Source organism: Trichechus manatus, unplaced genomic scaffold (genome assembly GCF_000243295.1).
Source record: "Trichechus manatus latirostris isolate Lorelei unplaced genomic scaffold, TriManLat1.0 scaffold00020, whole genome shotgun sequence".
Classification (NCBI taxonomy): domain Eukaryota; kingdom Metazoa; phylum Chordata; class Mammalia; order Sirenia; family Trichechidae; genus Trichechus; species Trichechus manatus.
Window position 1 is genome coordinate 13,964,678 of NW_004443956.1, and position 21,913 is coordinate 13,986,590.

The following is a 21,913-nucleotide window of genomic DNA, read 5'->3' on the forward strand; positions in this document are numbered from 1 at the left end:
CCAAAAAAAAAAAAAGGTTGAGAAGGGAGAGGGTTGACATGTTGTGGGGTTGTTAACCAATGTCATAAAACAATATGTGTACTACTATTTCATGAGAAACTATTTGTTCTGTAAGCGTTCACCTGAAGTACAGTAAAAAAAATATATATATATAGGAATCAAGGTAAACGTCATTCTCAGAATTTTGTGAAGATTTAATGAAATTAAATTAGTGTAGAGAATAGAAGTAGATATAGATGGGGTGGGGGAAGCCCAAAGTAAACACTAGAGTCCTATTCAAATGTTTATCATATGGCTATTATACAGAATTTTTTTTTAAACCAAATTCCAATAAAATTTTATAAGAATCACTTTGAACTGTGCTTAAAAATCTGGGCTGTGAAATCTCCATTATTACCCTTCACATTTTTTGTCTCAGTATCTCTGTCTTATTTGTCTCTTCTCCAGCAAGAACAGCTTAGTCTATGACTAAGTTCATATTCTCTCTGAGCTTCATTTCCTTATATGTAAAATGATGAAAAAATTGTCCATATTATATAAGGTGGTGCAAAAGATTAGAGATAATTTATACGAGATGATTAATAAACAGCAGACATTATTATTCTACTTTGAATTGCATATATTAACATGAATGATAAGGTTTACTTTGCTTTTTGTGTTCTTTTTCCAATTTTTCTGTTTTGGGTTTTATTTTACCTCCCTTTTCCTTTTTTCTTTGTTCATTTTTTTTTTAAGTTCTTTTAAGTGCAGACCTCTTTAATAATGTTTCAAATACTTTCTTATGAATGTAGCAGTATCTAGAGCAATATATTTTCCTCTAAGCTCCTGTTTGGAAGATCATAAAGAATATTAAGGCTTATTCTACTACGCCATACATTTTAGAGAAGGAACCTGGTGGAGATTTTTCTAGACATTCTGTGAGAGTATTTTTGTGTATTTCTAAAGAATGCTAGAGATTGGTTGCACCAGTCATTAGGCTTCTTATTTCTTCATACAGATTAATCACTAACATTACATTTTATGTTTATCAGCAATGATTACGATCATCCACCCGCACCTCCCACCCCCTACTCCCATTGCCCTAGATAAAGAGTTGAAAGAATGAGAAGAAAGGAGTGAAAGGTACATGTACCTTCCTTTAAGAATTAGATCACATAAGGTAATACAACTGAACTGTGAACATGAAATCCTGGAAAGGGCAGATCATGTTTATACACAACACACAGTCAATAAGGAAAAAGAGATTATGTGGAAGAGAGGCAATTTCTACTGAGAAAGTTTGGAATGCTGGCCACCAGATAGCAACGTTAGCCCAGGGTAAATCGACTGCCATAATAATAATCACAGTAACAACCTCCACCACCAAACACCACCCTTACTGGAGCCCCAGCACTGACACTGTCAGCACTGCCCTGTGGCCAGTAGTTACCATGAGATTATCACGCATCAAAATTTTGTTAGACGTTATTGTTGTGGGCCAGAGGGCGGATCCAACGTACTATGACTCTTGGGTACTAGATCCAAACTACTTTTCAAAGTAGCTTTTATCTGTCTTTATTGGAAATATGAAGAATAAAACTTCTTAAAATCCATGTTTGTGTACCTCTTTAACATAACCCCTTCCGATGGACTTACCAATCAGAAGCGATATTTTTCACCATATTCAGTGAAGATCTTAATTTCCTGTTACTGTTCCTTAAATGATTAAGCAAACAGTATATTTTCCTAGGAGTGTTGGGTGGTGCAAAGAGTTAACGTGCTGTGCTACTAACCAAAAAACTGGAGCTTTGAGTCCACACGGAGGTGCCTCAGAAGAAAAGTCTGGTGATCTACTTCCAAAAAAGCAGCCGTTGAAAACCATATGGAGCACAGTTCTACTCTGACGCACATGGGATTGCCATGAGTCAGAGTTGACAGCAACCGGTTTATTTGTTTTGTTTTTATATTTTCCTAGGAAAATATCTATAAAACTGGGATGGATATATGCTGTTGCTCAATTAAAACAGTGGTTCTCAAACTTTAGTATGCATCAGAATCACCCACAGAATGTGTTAAAACACAAATTTCTGAGCCTCAATCCCAGAGTTTCTGATTCACTGAGTCTGAGGTGGGACCCAAGAATTTGTATTTCTAACAAGTTTCCAGGTGATGCTAATGCTGCTGATGGAGACCACACGAGAACTACTGAATTAGTATAAACAAAAAAGTCATGGCAAGGATAACATAAGATATATAAATCGTGCACAAAAAGTTTATATTCTAAGCACATTCTTTGTGGCATTACTTCCAATAATAAAAATTGGGAACTACCAAATGTCCAAATAATGTACTACTTTTAAAATAATTTCATATAATAACAAATTTAAAAAAGCACATTTATTCTAACGTTACGTGTCATGTGTGTTCATACATACCTGGATTAATATCAACTAAATCAGAATGTTGGGACTAGAAGTGATTTTTATTTTCTTCTGTGTGGTTTCTAGTATTTGCTAATTATTCAATGACAATGTTTTATTTTTGTGGAATGAAAAAAAAAGTTGTTAAAAATACACATTATAAGGTGTGTTAAGTATAAAAACAATGAATAAATAATTGAATTCAGCCATGATCAGTATTTCTCTTGTTACTTGCTTATATCCAGCAACACCTAACTACTACAGAAAATGTTACTCTCAGGATATTTTAAGAACAATGTCTTGCCACTCTTCACAAACATCAGCAACAGAATTGGTCACTATGAGAGAGGCAGAATCACCTCGTGTTCAGAGCTGTGGTTCTGGACCCAGGTTTGCTGAGTTTGAACCCTGCGCTCTGCACTCGACAGCTATATGTGACACTGGGGGAGTTTCTTAATCAATCTATGCAGTACTTTCCTCCTCTGTAAAATGGTGATAATCACAGTACCTTCATTATATGGTTGTTGTGAAGATTAAATGAAATAAACTAAATAAATATTAGCTAGTATCGTTTGTAAAAAAAAAAATCCAGCAGCTGTGTCTTACATAAATATGTATTTTGTTTGTCTTATATCTAGATCTGGATGTGTGGAGGCCAACTCCTTATAATCCCTTGCTCTCGAGTAGGACATATCAGTAAGAAACACACGCAAAATAATTTTAAACTTATGCAATCCCTGATATACAACAATCTAAGACTGGTGCACGTTTGGCTGGATGAATATAAGGTAAGGAATACGTCCCTGGTTTGGAAAGATGATTGAGCGTACAGACAGTCATTGTTCTGAAGACATCTTCTGCTTTTCCAGATCCTATTTTTGTTCGTGTCTTTGTTTTCCTTAAATTAACAGCATCCCTTCAGTCCTACATCCACCCAGCCCTAGACACTATTCTCAGTGAATTCTAAGCTGCTAAACTTGCACCTCCATTTTCATTTTTATTTCCAGGGAAACTCAAGTTTCTCAGAAGTAAGTCCACCAACACTAGAAGTTGACTGCAGGGAGGCAGGGTGCTGTATATATTTCTTTTCCTCTTGGGATTGTTCCTCAGAAGCCATCAGCCTTCTCCCTGCCCCGTCCCACAGAATAATTTTTCAGAGTCTGTTCCTCCACTATCTCTTTTCTACCAAAAGTCAAAGATCTGTATATCAAAGCTATGCCTTCCGATTTGTGCATTTCCCCCAAGTTTTAAGTCTTTCCAGGATGTAAAAGGGTGCACATATAGAGAACATGTCGTTTCAGCTCCATTTTAATTTGAAAGTAGTCCATCCAAAAGCCATGCACACACAAATAAGGACAGGAGTTCCAGCAAGGCCTTTCAGATAAATGGACAGAAACGTGTAAGAATCTCTCTGTGATACTGTACATCCTGGTCTTGCTCTTAGATCGTTTTAATTTTAATTTTAATTTAGGCTTTTAAATCATAAAAGTAATGATACTCAATTTCTTTAGTAATCTGGAAATATGAATTAGAACCTCAGTGAGATATTTCTTACACAGGTGCTTGGCAAGCAATAGGAACTCCCCTACACTGCAGGTGGGAGTGTTAATCATCACAAATATACTTTGGAAAAGAGCTTGGCAGCATCTAGCAAAGTGAAAAATCTGAATCCCCCATGATCCAGCAATTCCACTGTGTGTATACACCACAGAAACACACACTTTTGTGCACCAGAACACAGGACAAGAATGTTTATAAACAGTATTGTTTGTGTTAGCCAAAACTGAATACAACACAAGTGCTCATTAACAGTAGGATGGATAAACCATGACACATTTAATCAACAGAATTCTGTACAGCAATGGAATTAACCAACTGTAGATATAGACAGAACAACAACATAGGTAAATCTTAAAGACATAATGATGAGTGAAAGCAGTCAAATACAATAGAGTACATACTGTATTAGTCCATTTATATAAAGTTTAAAAAATGGGTAAGATTAAACAATATCATCTATAGTTAGATACCAAAGCCAGAAACAAAAAGCAAAGAAATAAATACATAGCCAGGATAACGTTTAAAATGAAAGGGAGAGAGTTATGATCAGGAAGGGGGAGGTAGAGGGCCTATGGGATGCTGGTCATATTCTATTCCTTGACCTAGTTGGGATTACACTTGTGTTGATTTTTCAACAGGTCATTAAGTTGTATGCTTATATTTTACGTACTTTTTGTATGTTTATTATATTTCCTGATTTTTAAAAATTTATTTTTTAATAAGTAAAATATACTCATTTTTAAAAGTCTTACAGTAGTGAAGAGTATAGAGCGAAAAGTAAGTTTTCTAAGCCCATCATTCCCCTCTCAGACTAATCATTGTCTAGTTTCTTGTTAAAACACACATGCACACAAGGATATTTCCTGTCCTTTTATGTAACTAGAATTATGCAGTATTTTATTCTGCAATTTTTTTCACTATTATATTTTGGATGTCTTTCAAATTAGAATATTTAAACACATACCATTCTTTAAATATTTTCTTTGTGTGTGTGATGGCTAAGGTTGTGTGTCAACTTGGCTTGGCCATGATTCTCAGCGGTTTGGCAATTACTATGTAGTTTGGCATCTATTAATGATGTAAGCACCTCCATAGAGTTCTGATATAATGTGATCACCTTCATGAGGAGATCTGCTATGAGCAGCCAATCAGCTGAAAGAGAGTTTCCTTGGGGGTGTGGCCTGCATCCAATATATGTGGACTTTCTGGCATAGCTCCCTGGCTTTTCCTAGCACTGACTCTTGAATCTGTTTCATCAACTTTGGCACTTGGGACTTTAGCTAGCAGCTTACCTGCCAATCTTGGGATTCGTCAGCCTCCACAGCCTGTGAGCCAGAAGCCTACCATCTGACCTGATGATCTCGGGTTCATCATTCCTTGCAGCTACGTAAGTCAGGAAAAGCCTCCATCCTGACACACGGACTTGGGACTTTCCAGCCTCTGCAACCTCGTGAGCTGTTTCCTTTACACACACACACACACACTCACTGATTTTGCTTCTCTAGAGAACCCAGCATAAGACATTTGGTACCAAGAGGGGTTCTAGAGAAACAAAATTCTAATGATGAGTTTTCTAAATTAGTTCTCAAGTCTGGCTAGTCTTAAAGATGTTGATGATTCTTCTTCCAGTAGTAAAGAGGGCACTGCTAATCCATGGCATAAAGTGGCAAAAGAAACACACAAAATAACACCAGCAATACATCAAGTATTGGTGAGAGGTGAGGCTCTGGGTGATCTCATATTTGATACCTTTCTACAGTTTTGTCAGAATTAGAAGTATAAGGAAGCTGGTTGGTTGGTACTACTTTCACTAGACAAAGTGGTAAAACAAAGGGATGTGCTCAGGGCTTCAGAGTCACAGCTCAAGCACTGCATAAAAGACCTGAAAGTTTCCACTTGTGCCCCCAAAAAAAGCCTTATTCTTGTAGTAGCAGAGCCAGTATTGCCAAAAACCAAACCCAGAGTCTTATCGCAATTTGTGAGTGGCTGAGTTACAAGACTGATTGAATTCCCAACCTCAAATGGTGTCTGATGTTAAAGTGAGGGCATTGATTGGGAAGAAATGAGATCCTGAAACTTTGGGTGGGGACATATGAACATATAATTAGAAAGCTGGGGACACTGAGCTCCTAAATTCTGTAAAATCACTCCTGCCAACAGAACTAGCCCTCTCTTTCCCATTTGAAGAGATTACTCCATCTTTGTCTAATAAGCCACCCTCCCCAGTAAAACCATTAGCCACTCCATCCCCATCTGATGATATTAACTTAGCTGTGTCTGAAGTGCCTTTGTCTGAGTCATCCCCTAGGGAGACGTCTGAGTCATTGCCTGGGGCATCTCCTCCTGAGGCAGATGCCTTACAAGACGTTGCTGAATGTTCTCAGAACACATCCTCATTTTGCCTGTAGACATATAACTAGAGTTAAGTGCAAGCAACCCCCAAAAGGTGAAGTACAAAGTGTAACCCAAGAGGAGGTACACTATACTCCAAAAAAACTGCTTGCTTTTTTAATAGGTACAAACAGAAACGTGGGGAATATGTGTGGGAATGGCTATTAAGAGTACGGGATAATAGTACAAGGAACGTAAAGTTGGATCAGTCTGAGTCTATTGATATGGGCCTACTAAGCACAGATTCTTCATTCAATGTTTCAGTTCAAGAGGTTAGGAAAGAATCTTATGGTTTATTTGGTTGGTTCGCTGAAGCATGGATTACGCAGTGGCCTACACTAAATCAAGCTGAAGTACCAGACTTGCCGTGGTATACTGTAGAAGAAGGAATCCAAAGGCTTAGGGAAATTGGCATGTTAGAGTGGATTTAACAGGTTAGACCCAAAGAATCATGCAAGGAGTGCCCAGATGACACACCTTTTACCAAAACAGTAAGGAACAAATTTGTGAAGAGAGCTCCAGCATCCGTCAGGACAGCTGTGATTGCTATTTTATGTAAGTCAGATTTGACAGTGGGAACTACCCTAACTGAATTAAGACACCTAGCTACAATGGGGCTAATCAGACCTTGTGGTGGTAGGGGCCAACTGGCGGCACTCAATCGACAAAGTGGGCGTGGTTACCATAATGGACAGTGAATAGTCTGACTCGTATGGACTTATGGTGTTGGCTACTAAGTCATGGTATCCCTAGGAGTGAAATAGATGGAAATCAACTAAATATTTACTTAATCCATACAAGCAGAAGAATTGGAGGTCAAGTGAACAACAGTCTAACTTGAATCGCCAGAATAGAGTCGCGGCCCATCAATAAATTCCCAGACTTGAGCCAGTTCATAAACCCACAACCCCTTGAATGAAGGGGAGGCCGATCTCCTTAAAGAAAGGCCCCACTACACTGCCAAAAATTTACACTATTAATCTTTATCCCAGGCTTCCTCAAAGGCATCTATAGCCTTTTACGAGAGTGACTGTTCATTGGGGAAAAGGAAATAATCAGACTTTGGGGGGATTAGTGGATCCTGGCGCTGAACTGACACTAATTCCAGGAGACACAAAACATCGCTGTGGCCCAACAGTCAGAGTTGAGGCTTATGTAGGTCAGGTTATCAATGGAGTTTTAGCTCAGTTTCAGCTCATAGTGGATCCAGTGGGTCCCTGAACCCATCCTGTAGTGATTTCCCAGTTCCAGAATGCATAATTGGAATGGATATACTCAACATTTGGCAGAACCCCCACATTGGATCCCTTACAAGTGGAGTAAGGGCTATTATGATAGGAAAAGCCAAGTAGAAGCTATTAGAACTGCCCATACCTAGGAAAGTAGTAAACCAACAGCAAGACTGCATTCCTGGAGGGATTGCAGAGATTACTGCCACCATCAAGGACTTGAAGGATGCAGGGGTGGTGATTCCCATTACATTCCCCATTCAACACACCTATTTGGCCTGTGTAAAAAAAAAATGTATCTTGGAGAATAACAGTAGATTATTGTAAACTTAACCAGGTAATGACTCCAATTGCAGCTGCTGTTCCAGATGTGGTTTCATTGCTTGAGCAAATTAATACATCTCCTGGTAACTCGTATGCAGCTGTTGATCTGGCTAATGCCTTTTTCTCCATACCTGTTTCAAAGGACCACCAGAAGCAGTTTGCCTTCAGCTGGCAAGGCCAACAATACAACTTCACTTGCCTACCTCAAAGCTATATCAACTCTCCAGCCCTATGTCATAATTTAGTCAGAAGGGAACTTGATCACTTTTCCCTTCCACAAGACATCACACTGGTCCATTACATTGATGACATAATGCTGATTGGACCTAGTAAGGAAGAAGTGTCAATGACTCTGGACTTACTGGTAAAACATTTACGTGCGAAAGTGTGGGAAATTAATCCAAAAAAAAATTCAGGTGCCTTCCTCTTTGGTGAAATTTCTAGGGGTCCAGTGGTGTGGGGTATGTCAGGATATTCCTTCTAAAGTAAAGGATAAGTTATTGCATCTGGTCCCTCACACAACTAAAAGGAGGCACAATGCCTGCTGAGCCTCTTTGGATTGGGGAGGAAACATATCCCTCATTTGACTGCGCTACTCTGGCCTATTTATCTAGTGACTCAAAAATCTGCTAGTTTTGAGTGGGGCCCAGAACAAGAGAAGGCTTTGCAACAGGTTCAGTCTTCCGTGCAAGCTGCTTTGCCATTTGGACTATATAATCCAGCTGATCCAATGTTGCTTGAAGTGTCAGTGGCAAATAGAGATGCTGTTTGGAGTCTTTGACAGGCCCCTATTGGTGAATCAGAGCATAGACTGTTAGGATTTTGGAGCAAAGCCCTCTCATCCTCTGCAGATAACTACTCTCCTTTTGAGAAACAGCTTTTGGCTTGTTACTGGGCCTTAGTAGAGACTGATTGCTTAACCATGGTCCACCAAGTCACCATTGGCCTGAGCTGCCCATCATGAACTGGGTATTGTCTGATCCACAGAGTCATAAAGTCGGACGTACACTGCAGCATTCCTTCATTAAATGGAAGTGGTATATACAAAATTGGGCCCAAGCAGGACCTGAAGGCACAAGTAAGTTGTACAAGAAAGATGCCCAAATGCCCACCACCTCCACTCCTGTCACATTACCTTCCATCTCCCAGTCTGCACCTATGGCCTCATGGGAGTTCCTTATGATAAATTATCTTAGGCTGGGTTCTCTAGAGAAGCAAAACCATAAAGCATATTAATATATAGAGATATTTGTGTCAACAAAACAGCTCACATGATTGTAGAGCCTGAAACGTCCCAAGTCCGTGGATCAGGATAGCAGCTTCTCCTGAATCATGTAGCCACAGGGGTTGGTGAACCCAAGATCAGCAGGCAAGACTGCAAGGCTTATCCTGATTCATGTAGCTGCAGGGGCTGGCAAACTCGAGATCAGCAGGTCAGAGAGCAGGGCTCTTGCTCACAAGCTGTGAAGATCGACAAATCCCAAGACTGGCAGGTAAGCTGCTAGCTCAATTCCCAAGAACTGGAGATCAGACAAACAGGAGGCAGCAGCAGGATCCAGAGCAGGCAATAGCCAGAACTTCCACTCATATTTGGATGCAGGCCACACGCCCAAGGAGATTCTCTTTCAAGTGATTGGCTACTCACAGCAGATCCTATCATGGGGATGATCACATGTAAACATTGAGAATCATGGCCCAGCCAAGCTGACACACAATCTTAACCATCACAAGTTGACTGAGAAAACTCATGCCTGGTTTACAGATGGTTCTGTATGATATGCAGGTACCACTGAAAAGTGAACAGCAGCAGCAGCATTACAACCCCTAGTTGGGACGTCCCTGAAGGGCAGTGGTGAAGGGAAATCCTCCCAATTGGCAGAACTTCAAGCAGTGCTCTTGGTTGTTCACTTTGCTTGGAAGGAGAAATGGCCAGATGTGTAATTCATGGGCTGTGGCCATTGGTTTGGCTGGATGGTCAAGGGCTTGGAAGGAACATGATTGGAAAATTGGTGGGGAAAAGGTATGTGGATAGACCTGTCTGAATGGACCAAAAAAGTGAAAATATTTGTGTCTCATCTGAATGCTCACCAAAGGGTGACCTTGGCAGAGGAGGATTTTAACAATCAAGTGGATAAGATGACGGGTTCTGTGGAAACCAGTCATCCTCTTTCTCCAGCCACTCCTGTCATTGCCCAATGGGCTCATGAACAAAGTGGATATGGTGGTAGGGATGGAAGTTACACACGGGCTTAGCATCATGAATTTCCACTCACCAAGGGCCAACTTGTGTACAGCCACTGCTGAGTGCCCAATCTTCCAGCAGAGACCAACACTGAGTTCTCGATACGACACCATTTCTCGAGGTGATCAGCCAGCAACCTGGTGGCAGGTTGATTACATTGAACTGCTTCCATCATGGAAAGGGCAGGATTTTGTTCTTACTGTAATAGACACTCTGGATACGGATTTGCCTTCCCTGCACACAATGCTTCTGCCAAAACTACCATCCATGGACTTACAGAATGCCTTATCCACCATCATAGTATCCCACACAGTGTCACCTAGGAGCAAGGGACTCACTTCACAGAAAATGAAGTGTAGCAATAGACCCATGCTCATGGAATTCACTGGTCTTACCATGTTCCCCATCATCTTGAAACAGCTGGCTTGATAGAACAATGGAATGGCCTTCTAAAGACACAATTATGGCACCAGCTAGGTGGCAATACCTTGCAGGCTTGGGACAATGTTCTCCAGGATGCTGCATATGTTCTAAACCAACATCCAATATATGGTGCTGTTTCTCCCTTAGCCAGGATTCATGGGTCCAGGAATCAAAGGGTGCAAATGAGAGTGGCATCACTCACTATTACCTCTTGTGACCCACTCACAAAACTTTTGCTTCCTCTCCCCACGACCCTATGCTCTGCAGGTCTAGAGGACTTAGTTCCAAAGGGAGGAATGCTCTCACCAGGAGACACAACATGGATTCCATTGAACTGGAAGTTAAGAATGCCACCCTTCCACTTTGGGCTCCTCATGCCTCTGAATCAATAGGCAAAGAAAGGAGTTACTGTGCTGGTGTGATCGATCCTGATTACCAAGAAGAAATAGGATTGATATTACATAATAGAGGTAAAGAGGAGTATGTCTGGAATACAAGAGATTCCTTAGGACATCTCTTAGTACCACCATGCCCTGTGATTAAAGTCAATGTAAAACTACAGCAACCCAATTCCAACATGACTACTAATGCCCCAGAACCTTCAGGAATGAAGGTTTCAGTCACACCACCAGGCAAAGAATACAACCAGCTGATGTGCTTGCTGAGGGTAAAGGGAATGAGAAATGGGTAGTGGAAGAAGGTAGTTCTAATACTAGTTATGACCACGTGACCAATTGCAGAAATGAGGACTATAATTGTTATGAATATTTCTTCCTCACATGTGTCCATCAAATATTTTTGTTTTCTTTACTTATAAAATATAAGATGTAAACTGGGCTAGTGCATTTTCAGTTGTACATGTGTTAGTTGTATCATATTAGGCACAAGAATGATTTTATAATTGTCTTTGTTTAGAGATTATGCATGGTTTCATGAGATGTGTACCAGTGCCAACTTGTTAAGGGGTGGACTGTAATGGTTAAAGTTGTGTGTCAACTTGGGTTGGCCATGATTCTCAGTGGTTTGGCAGTTATGATGTAGTTTGGCAGCTATGTAATGATGTAATCACCTCCATAGAGATCTGATATGTAATCACCTCCTTGATGAGATCTGGTATGAGCAGCCAATCAGTTAAAAGGGAGTTTCCTTGGGGGTGTGGCCTGCATCCAACATATGTGGACTTTCTGGTGTAGCTCCCTGCCTTTTGCTCGCACTGGATCTTGCATCTGGCTCATACCTCCGGTACTTGGGACTTGAGCTAGCAGCTTACCTGCCAATCATGGGATTCATCAGCTTTCACAAGCCTGTGAGTCAGTAGCTGCCATCTTACCTGCTGATCTTGGGTTCATCAGCCCTTGCAGCTGCGTGAGTCAGAAAAACCCTCCTGCCTGACATATGGACTTGGGACTTTCCAGCCTCTATAACCACATGAGCCATTTCCTTGATATAAATCTCTCTCTCTCTCTCTCTCTCTGTGTCTCTCTCTCTCTATATATATATGTGTGTGTGTGTGTAGAGAGAGAGAGATAGATATAGATAGATAGATATAGGTGTAGATGTAGATATAGATATACACGCTTCACTGGTTTTGCTTCTCTAGAGAACCCAATCAAAAACAGTGTGGAACCACCAAAATTGATCCCTGTTGATAGTCATTCTGGTCATCCCAGCTTTTCATTATTTCTTAACAATTCTGAGATGAACATCTTTTACACATTTATCTTTTTGTGCATTTGTACAAATATATCTTTGGAATAAATTTCAAGAAGTGGACTTACTGTATCACTAGTTAGTGCATTTTACATAACAATGGATAATATCCAAACTATCCTTCAAGAATCTTGCATTTATCTACTCTGTCATCAATTGTGTATGACTGTTTCCCCACAACTTGTCCAACACTGGTTATAATTAAACTTCATATTTCTCCTAATCTGATAAGTTTAAAAATATCTCATTGTTTACAATTGAATTTTCTTAATTATGAGAGATCTTGAGGTTATTACCATGTTTGTTGAGTTTTTTTTTTTTTTTTTTCTGTGAACTCTGGTTATTTAGACAGTTGAATTAACACGGCTATTACTGAGTAGTTTGCTGAATTTTGTGAAAGACATTGTCCCATAAAGCTCCATATAACTTAAAAGGCACATCCTGTTAGACATTAAATCAGTGGGTTATATGACCCTCCACATTGGAAAATGTAATAAGTGACAAGACAAGTTCTTCAGAAAGGATGATGCTGCCTTCACTCCCTCCAAAATGATGATCTCCCTCCCCTACCCTCAGGCCCATCCTCTGCACTAATCCTCTATGGGGAACTAAGGGTGGCAGATTATGATGGCAAAAGCCTACAGGGGTCAAGGATCCCTGGGGAGATCCTAATGTATGAATCTGGGTAGGCAAGCTCCCTCTTTCATTCACCAATATTATTATACTATAAGCCTGGACTGGGAATCACAGGTGAAAATACAAGGTCCTGCTTTCAAGGAGGCTCAGTCTTCTTAAAATATCCCTTTTAGTATGGATTAGATGAAACCCATTAGACATTCATCCCTGGTGATTTCGTAAATCTGAGAAGATAAAAAGCTAACTTAATACGATCACAATAATGGCTGGCACACGTGACATTTATTAGATCCAGCCCTTACTCTTCCAAGGGCTTTGCACATATTCACGTACTCAATCCTCACAGAAATCTCATGAGGGTGGGGGTCAAGTAACTTACCTGAAGTCACACAGTTAATAAACCACAGAGCCAGATTTTGAACCCAGGCATCTCCCTCCAGAGTCCACATTGTCCCTTAACCAACCACCATATCATTCCACTCTCTGTAAAGATGGAAGTGTTGATAGGGACCAGGTTTGTCCTTGAGTCTTTGTTGAAAGAGTAGGAGAAAGGGGGCACTACAATATGTGCTGTGACTCTTGGGTTCCTGAGAAGCAGGACCCAATTTTTCCAGGATTCTAGTAGGCTTCCCCTCTTGTCATGAGGCCATTACAGCAAATAGTGTGTGTGCTGTGTGACAGAATCCGAGGTCCATAGCATGCCTCTGCTCTGGGCCACCACACGGGAAATTGAAGGGCTTTTTAAATTCAGATGATTAAGATAAACACTAGGTTAGATATCATGATTTGATCACCAAAGTTTTTTGTTGTTGTTGTTGTTTAATGAGATGACTCTTTGTTTCCATTTAGGAGCAGTTTTTCTTACAAAGACCTGGTCTGAAATCAATGAACTATGGAAACATTAGTGAGCGTGTTGAGTTAAGGAAACGATTGGGCTGCAAGTCATTCCAGTGGTATTTGGATACTGTCTTCCCAGAGCTGGAGCCATCTATGGATAACATATGAAACAAAAGCAAATCATTTTCATTAATAAAGGGTTAAAAAATCCCTAGTCCTCAACGCAGAGGTATAAGAATACAAGTTTGGAACATCATGAAACTACGTGAAACACAAAAAGATATACAGCCAAGCATGGTCTGCAAGAGGGATGCCTCCCCCTCTTCCCCCCGTAATGCTAGTTCTTCATTCCACTACATTTCTGGGCTGACAAGACCTTGAACAATGGAATTGTAAATTGTCAGACAGTTAAGACCATATCATAAAATTGATTGAGGTAAGATGTACAGTCTCCAATTATTTGCCAAACTTCCTCGGTTCTAGTGGAGTACGGGGACTGCTTTGTTTTTGGAGCCTCTGCCAACTCAATTTCTCCTCCATCTAGGCCACTCTGACATGGGTTACTCATCTTAGTAAGAACATCTACAGAGAGCTTGGTTGACACATACAGACCTTGGCTGGGTTGTACCAAGCTCCTTCCCGGCCAAGGTATAGATCCTGACACTGATGCCTTGCTTGGTTGGCTCCTAAATTGATGCCAGTCAATTTCAGAGATTAAGGCAAATTTTAAATGTATAATGAGTTTTTCTGAGCAGGTTCAAACAATTCATCCAAACACAAAGTGGAAAGGCACTCCACTGACAAGAAAAAAGTCAAGGGTTTGTATTGTAAAAATGAGGGTAAAGGATGTTCAAATAACCTGTAGTTATAAATGCAGGCAGTTGGTCTCTTGTTGACAATCACAAGGACGACCTGAGAAATTGTTACTTTAGGCAATAACCCAGGTCTGTTATCTATGATCAGAGCCCTGGTGGCCAGTGGTTAAGCACTTGGCTGTTAACCGAAAAGTCGCTGGTTCAAACCCACCCGCTGTTCCAAGAGAGAAAGATGTGGCTGTCTGCTTCCATTTATGGCACTGGAAACCGTGTGGGGCAGTTTTACTCTGACCTACAGGGTCACTATGAGTTGGAATCAACACGACAGCAGTGGGTTTGGTTTTTGGTTTTGGTTGTCTATGAGCATGTTATTTCGTTAAGAGTTTAAGGCGATCTCGATCTTTCAGTCATTAGGCTCCAGCAAGTCTGGAGGGCATAAATTTTTATTTTTATACCTCCCAGTTTGTTCCTGTTGACCCTGCTATCACTTGGAAGCCTTCCTTCTTCCTTGCTACTGACTTTGCTTTTTTCATGTCAGGCCACTCCTGGGGCTCTGGTCTACAGCTGCTCCTGACACTTCTTGGGTTGTGTGTCTTGTGGTTAGCCTATGCTCTAACTGATGCTTGATAACTATGTAGTAGGGACTAGGGAAGAAGCAACTAGGGTGCCATACCTCTCCTGTGTGCGTAACCCCAGGTGTCTGAAGTACTTCCTTGGGGTTAGAAGAATCGCTGCCGGGTTCACCCTCATGAAGGTGGCTAGGACAGTGAGAAAGAGAAAATGAAGAAACACATTGAACGGGGCAAAAAAGGGTGGGGGAACTTCGGATAGGATCACTAAACACAGTCTATGCTGGAGAAAAGATAAGCTACTTTTCACGACAGGGAAAGAGACCTGACTCATCTGTTCTGCTCATTCCATCAACCAATATTGTTCACTCCAAGCCAGGTCCTCTTCTCAGTGCTGGTGACGGACCATAAATGGAACAGGCAAACATCCCTCCTTCATGGAGCTTGTGGTCTTTGAGATAATATATACAATGCAAATGAAAAAGACCCAGTGTGGAACATCTTTATACCTATCTGTTTAACAGAATACTGTATAAAAATCTATTCCTAGAAATATGTGAGTAATTGTACTGAACCTTTAAAAAGTCAGTCTGGCAACACAAAACAAATGCCACATTCTGATTGTATTCTTGGCCCATATATTATCTATATCCTATCTGCTTCCAGAAAGTAATAAAAGTAAATTGGTTGTAATAAACCCATGAATCTATTAAAATCAGTGCAAATTATAAAATAGAAATTACATAGCTGAAGGCAAAAAGAATCATAATAGTTTAAATACAGTATCTTTTTGAAGTAACTTTTTTCTAGTTTTGAAATTTGAGGTGTTTGTTTGTTGATAAACATAAAGGTTGGAGTTGTAAATATCAGCTTTGCCAAAAGAGGAAAAGACAGAATTGTTCCCTATTCCTTAAAACCATGGGCCTAATATTAAGTCTTAGTTCACATACTAGATAACATGGATACATCTTAGAAATGGTTTGGCTATTCCCTTAGACAATCTTCAATTGACTATTAATTGCTTCAGTTGGCCCTGGAAGACAAAACAAATCAGAATCAAAATCCACGTATCTGGTGTGATTGAAAGGAAATCATACTTGCCTGCGGCTGGCAATTTTTTGTTTTCATATAGAAATTTTAACAATTTTATTTGTATTCTGGATCGAGTTGAGAAGTATCTGCTCACCTGCTCAAGGCTTTTTACAAAACATTGTTTTTGGTCAAACAAGGCCTTAAATTAAGCCCAGGATTGTGTAACTAAAGCACACTTCTAGGAATGTGTTGTAAGACACACCTGTATGAAGTAATCGTTCACAAGACTCTTTTATGTATGTTAAGTTCTCTGCATGGTTGATCTCATTTAATCCTCACAGCAGCTTTATGACATAGGCCTTGTTGTAATCCCCATTTCATCTGTGAGAAAAGTAAGCTTAGAATTTGTCCAGGGTTAGGGTTGCCAGATTTAGCAAGTAAAAATACAGGACACTCAGTTAAATTTGAATTTCATCTGAACAATGAATATCTTATTATAAGTATATTCCAAATATTGCATAAGACATATTTATAGTAAAAAAAAAAAAGTTGTTTACTGAAATTCAAATTGTAGGTCATCCTGTATTTCATCTGGCAACTGCATTCAGGCTCAAACAATAACACATCTCATGCACTAGCCTAATGAGTCGGCCTCAAAGATCCTGTGTTTAACCACAGTGATGCGCTGAAATGAACATTTTAGTATCATTCTTCATAATACTAAAAAAAACTGGAACTAACCCAAATCCTCAATACTAGAATAATGGGTAAGTAAGCATCACACATTAATTTCATGGAATAGTATGAACTCATTTAATATAACATCTATAAACAGATGTTTCATAACCATCGGACTGGCAAATAATTAAATATCTGACACTATCAAAGGTCAGTAAGGATGGGGAACAATGCAAACTCATGCACACGTCCAACCCTAGAGCAGTGCTTTCAAACTTTAATTTGTATACAGATGACCCAGGGATCTTGGTAAAATGTAGATTTGGATTAAGTTGGTCTGGGATGGGCCCTGAGATTCATCGTTTGTAACAAGGTCCCAGGTGATGGTGTTGTCGCTTAACATGGACCATATTTTGAGTAGCAAGGGCTCGCCTTCAAACTCTTTTGCCTGAGTGAACAAAAGAAATGAAAACTTTGTACCCCCTTATACACGTTTAAGCTGATATTTAACTTTTTTCATTGTAAATTTAGGTAGTTGGAAGGATGTAATTTCTGACATATTTTATTTGCTATTTTAAAAAAATTGTTACATCACTCTATGTAAGTAAAAACAACCAAACCAAAACTAGCCAACCTTTTGGTTAGCAGCCAAGTTCTTAACCACTTTGCCACCAGGGTTCCTACAAATGAATAGCAGAATCTAAGTACCATAGTGATTTGATAGTGGTTAAGAGCTTGGCTGGTAACCAAAAGATCTGCAGTTCGAATTCATCAGCCGCTCCCTGGAAACCCTATGGGGCAGTTTTACTATGTCCTGTGGGGTCGCTATGAGTCAGAATCGACTAGACGGCAATAGGTTTGGTTTGGTTTATCATCCCTTAAAGGAGCCCTGCTAGTGCAGTGGTTAAAGCACTCGGCTGCTAACCGAAAAGTTGGTGATTCAAACCCACAAGCCGCTCGCAGGAGAAAGGTGTGGCAGTCTGCTTCCATAAAGATTTACAGCCTGGAAACCCCAGAGGGCAGTTCTACCCTGTCATATAGGGTCACTATGAGTCAGAATCAACTGGATGGCAACAGGTTTGGTTTATTTTTTGGTATCACCCTTTAAAAGTACATGGACAAGCTCATAGCAGATGGCCCACTCGATTTCCCTCTACCCGTCCTGGATGTGATCTGTTAATTTCTGGTATGTTGACAGCTTCTTGTGTGTGTGTGTCTCCCTCTCTATCAGAGGGTGTTCTGTGGCCACCAGTGTGTTCTGCCAGGGATTACAGGCTGCAAGTGCCGAGGAGCTAATGCCCCAAGCACCAACCTCACCTAGTGAGGGAGAGTTGGTGTCTAAGTACCCTCAGCTTCCTCACTGCTGCCGGGACAGTATCCCAGGGGTCCCCAGCAGGATTGCACCCCCATGGCTCATTCATCAATACTTTATCGACTTCCTCCCTTCCCTGCCTCACTCCCTGCATGATACCCAATCCTTGTCTCAGGGTCTGCTTTTGGGGGAACTCAAAACTAAAACAAAGCTCTTATTTAACAATAAGAAATTTTATATCAGTCCTTTGAACTTGTATTTCTGTTTCACCTCCTTCCCTCACGAAACGATATTCTGATATAATACTATGCTTAAAAGTCTTTTATTGACTGGAGCTTCCAGACAGAAAGTTCATAGGGAGGAAATCTTCGGGTATAATTAATGGATGACCAGGATGTATTCGCTTGTATGGAGTGGAATTTTAGAGTTACATCAAAGAGTTTGGGGATAAATTAGTTATAGTATGTAAAATAAACCCAAAAAACGAGGTACTTGCTAACAACAACAACAAAAAAAGTAACACAGAGGGTTGTGAATAAAGTATGCTATACAGTTCATTTGAAAACAATATTTTTATAATTATATAAACACTATTGATTTAACCAAAAAATTGTGTTATAATTATATCAGGAGGAAAGGGAATAAGGTATGTGTATGTGTGTACGAGTGTGTGGTGTGCATGTCTGTGTGTAGGGGAAAGGCTGAGTGAGAAGGGAGAGCTAAAATACTCTTCTTTAGAAGGAAGTTAAGAGATGTTCTAAAACAGAAAAATCAAGATGTAATACAAGCATGATATTTAGGAATATGGAGACAAATATCTGAAGAAACAGCTAAAAGAATTGAAAGTGGATTGTCTGGGGGGTGAGACAATGGGCCTTATCACTATTTTATTTATAAAATTATAGACCCGAATTATTTCTAATTAAAAAATCAATCACATGTAATCTTTAAATCTGAAACATTAGACCAAAAATATCTCCTTAGAAGGTCTTCTTTAAATCAAACAACAGTTTAGCTTAATTAGTAAAGAATGTTTGCCTTGAGCATTGTGCTTTTTAAAGAACAAGCTTATGGAATCAAATTGACAACAGCAACTCGAAAAGTTTAAATAGGAAGCTTAGGGAGCAGTGACCTTGTGTAGATGAGGGAGGACAAAGAAAGGGAGGCTGAGAATAGTTGTACAATTTGAAGAATATAATCAATGTCGCTGAATTGTACATGTAGTAATTGCTGAATTAGTGTGTGTTTTGATGTGTATACTTTCAAAGACAATAAAAAAATTAAAAGAAAAAAATTTTAATTAATCACGTATAAAAAAGCCCCAGTGGATCAGTGGTTAAGCACTCAGCTGCTAACCGAAAGGTCAATAGTTCAAACCCACCAGCTGCTCCACGGAAGATGTAACAGTCTGCTTCCATAAAGGTTACAGCCTTGGAAACCCTATGGGGAAGTTCTATACGGTCCTATAAGGTCACTATGAATTGGAATTGACTTGACAGCAATAAGTTTTGGAATCACATGTAAAAATAGTCAGACTGTGCCAGGAAAATTAGTGAAATACTTAAAAAAAAAAAACTATGCATGTCCTTCCAGGTTATCTCTGCTTTTCATGGTCTTTAAGCTATTTTATATCTCACAACTCTTTTTCAGAATTGTTTCAGATGCTCTAGTTCCTTTGCCTTTCCACATAAATTTAAAAAAAAAGTACAAAAACAAAAAATTATAAGGCAATATCCCTCATGAATATAGACGCAACAAGCCTTAAAAAAAATATATTACCAAATAGAATTCATTAAAATATAAAAAGAAATTTACACATTACCAAATGGAGCTTAGTCCAGGGATGAAAGGCTGGTTCAATCAATGCTAACCATATTAGCAGGCTAAAGAAGAAAAATCACATGATCATATCAATTGATGCAGAAAAAGCATTAGACAAATCCAACACACATTCATATACATATACACATCTACTCACTGGAGCTCGGCTGCTAACCAAAAGGTTGGCAGTTCAAACCTACCAGCAGCTCCTTGAGAACCCTAGGGGGCAGTTCTACTCTGCCTATAGGGTTGCTATGACTCAGAATCCACTTCATGAGAACAGATTTTGGCACCAACTATCTTGTTATTCAACATTTCACACTTAGGATCTACTATCCTACTATTTTGCGCATTAACAATGTACGTCTGGCAGTAAGGAATGTGGAGACTCTGAGCAGGCTCTGCAGCATCTCAGGTCGCTTGCCAGGCTACTGCAATCAGCAGTGGCATCTCCTAGGCAAAGAACAGGTTGGCACAGCCCTTCTTGGCAGAGGCTGCTGTGCAGGGAGAGGGAGGAGGGAGACAGGTCTCCACTATTTCCACGTGGCCAACTGGGGGATCTAGCACAACAGGATTATGTCCAGGAAGTACTTACACTGGCAGGTCGACAGCGAGGACGCCTTGTGCATTGCCAGGCCCAGGCTGATGAATGCAAAGGGCCCCGCCGCCTACACTCAGGGCTGCCTTCTTCCAGCCTGGGGTGGTGCTGTCTTTGCCAGCGCCCATAGCCCTCTCGAAATGCTTGCCAGTCCTGGTCCCAAGACACGCAGCTGCATTCTGCAGTTTGGGCAGCTGGCTGAAGCTGTGCAGGATGCTGTAGTGCGGGGTGTCGAGGTGGGGTCCTGGGACAGCTGGCTGGAGGATTGTAGCTGGACTCTGTTAGTCCAGTTGCGGGCCTCTGCTGAGCGGAATGCTGCCCTATGCCAGGGCTTAATGACCTGTTTCAACACAGGTGCCACATGATGGTGGGCTCTGCTTTGTAACTCTACTTTCGCATACACCAATTTTCACATAATAACCTAGTCTTTGGAACCTAACCATGTCGATAAGGGAGGAATGGGTGTGTATATATCATAAAAATAGTAATGACGGAGAACTTCCTCAACTTGATAAAAGACACCTACAAAGTCGTCCTACAGCTAAAATTATACTAAATGTTGAAAGACTGAATGCTTTCCTGCTAAGATTGGAAATAAGGCAAATATATCACCTCTCGCCACTGCTATTCAACACAGGACTGGAAGTTCTACTCAGGACAATAAGGCAAGAAAATTAAAGATAAGAAAGGAAGAAATAAAACTCTACCTATTTGCAAATAACTTGTCTATGTAGAAAATCCCAAGAAAACTACAAAACTAGAAGTAATACATTAATTCAGTAAAGTCACAGGATACAAGATCAACATACTAAAATTAATTGTACTTCTATGTACTAGAAATAAACACATGGAACCAGAGATTTACAATATGATTGTCTTAGTTATCCAGTGCTGCTATAACAGAAATACCACAAGTAGATGGCTTTAACAAGCAGAAGTTTATTCTCTCACAGTTTAGGAAGCTAGAAGTCCAAATTCAGGGTGCCAGCTCCACAAGAAGGCTATCTTTCTCTGCCAGCTCCGGGGGAAAGTCCTTGTCATCAATCTTGCCCTGGGTCTAGAAGCTTCTCAGCTCAGGGACTGCTTTCTTAGTGGTAAGAGGTCCCTCTCCTCTCTGCTTGATTCTCTCTTTCCATATCTCAAAAGAGAGTAACTCAAGATACAACCTAATCTTGCAGATCGAGTCCTTCTAATCTTGCATCATTAACATCATAGAAGTAGGATTTACAACATGTAGGATAATCACATCAGTTCACAAAATGGTGGACAACCACACAATACTGGGAATCATAGCCTTGCCAAGTTGACACACAACTTTGGGGAGACACTATTCAATC

General features: G+C 40.2%; 1 protein-coding gene across 1 annotated transcript in view; it reads left to right on the forward strand.

Annotated features, from left to right (window-relative positions):
• The window catches only part of GALNTL5 (polypeptide N-acetylgalactosaminyltransferase like 5), an 87,024-nt gene extending 73,105 nt beyond the window's left edge, over positions 1 to 13,919 (forward strand). Inside the window, exons 8-9 of the mRNA XM_004372751.2 lie at positions 3,038 to 3,187; positions 13,764 to 13,919. Coding sequence (XP_004372808.1) covers positions 3,038 to 3,187; positions 13,764 to 13,919 — 306 coding nt within the window. The remainder of the gene's footprint in view (positions 1 to 3,037; positions 3,188 to 13,763) is intronic.
• The last annotated feature ends 7,994 nt before the right edge of the window (positions 13,920 to 21,913 follow it).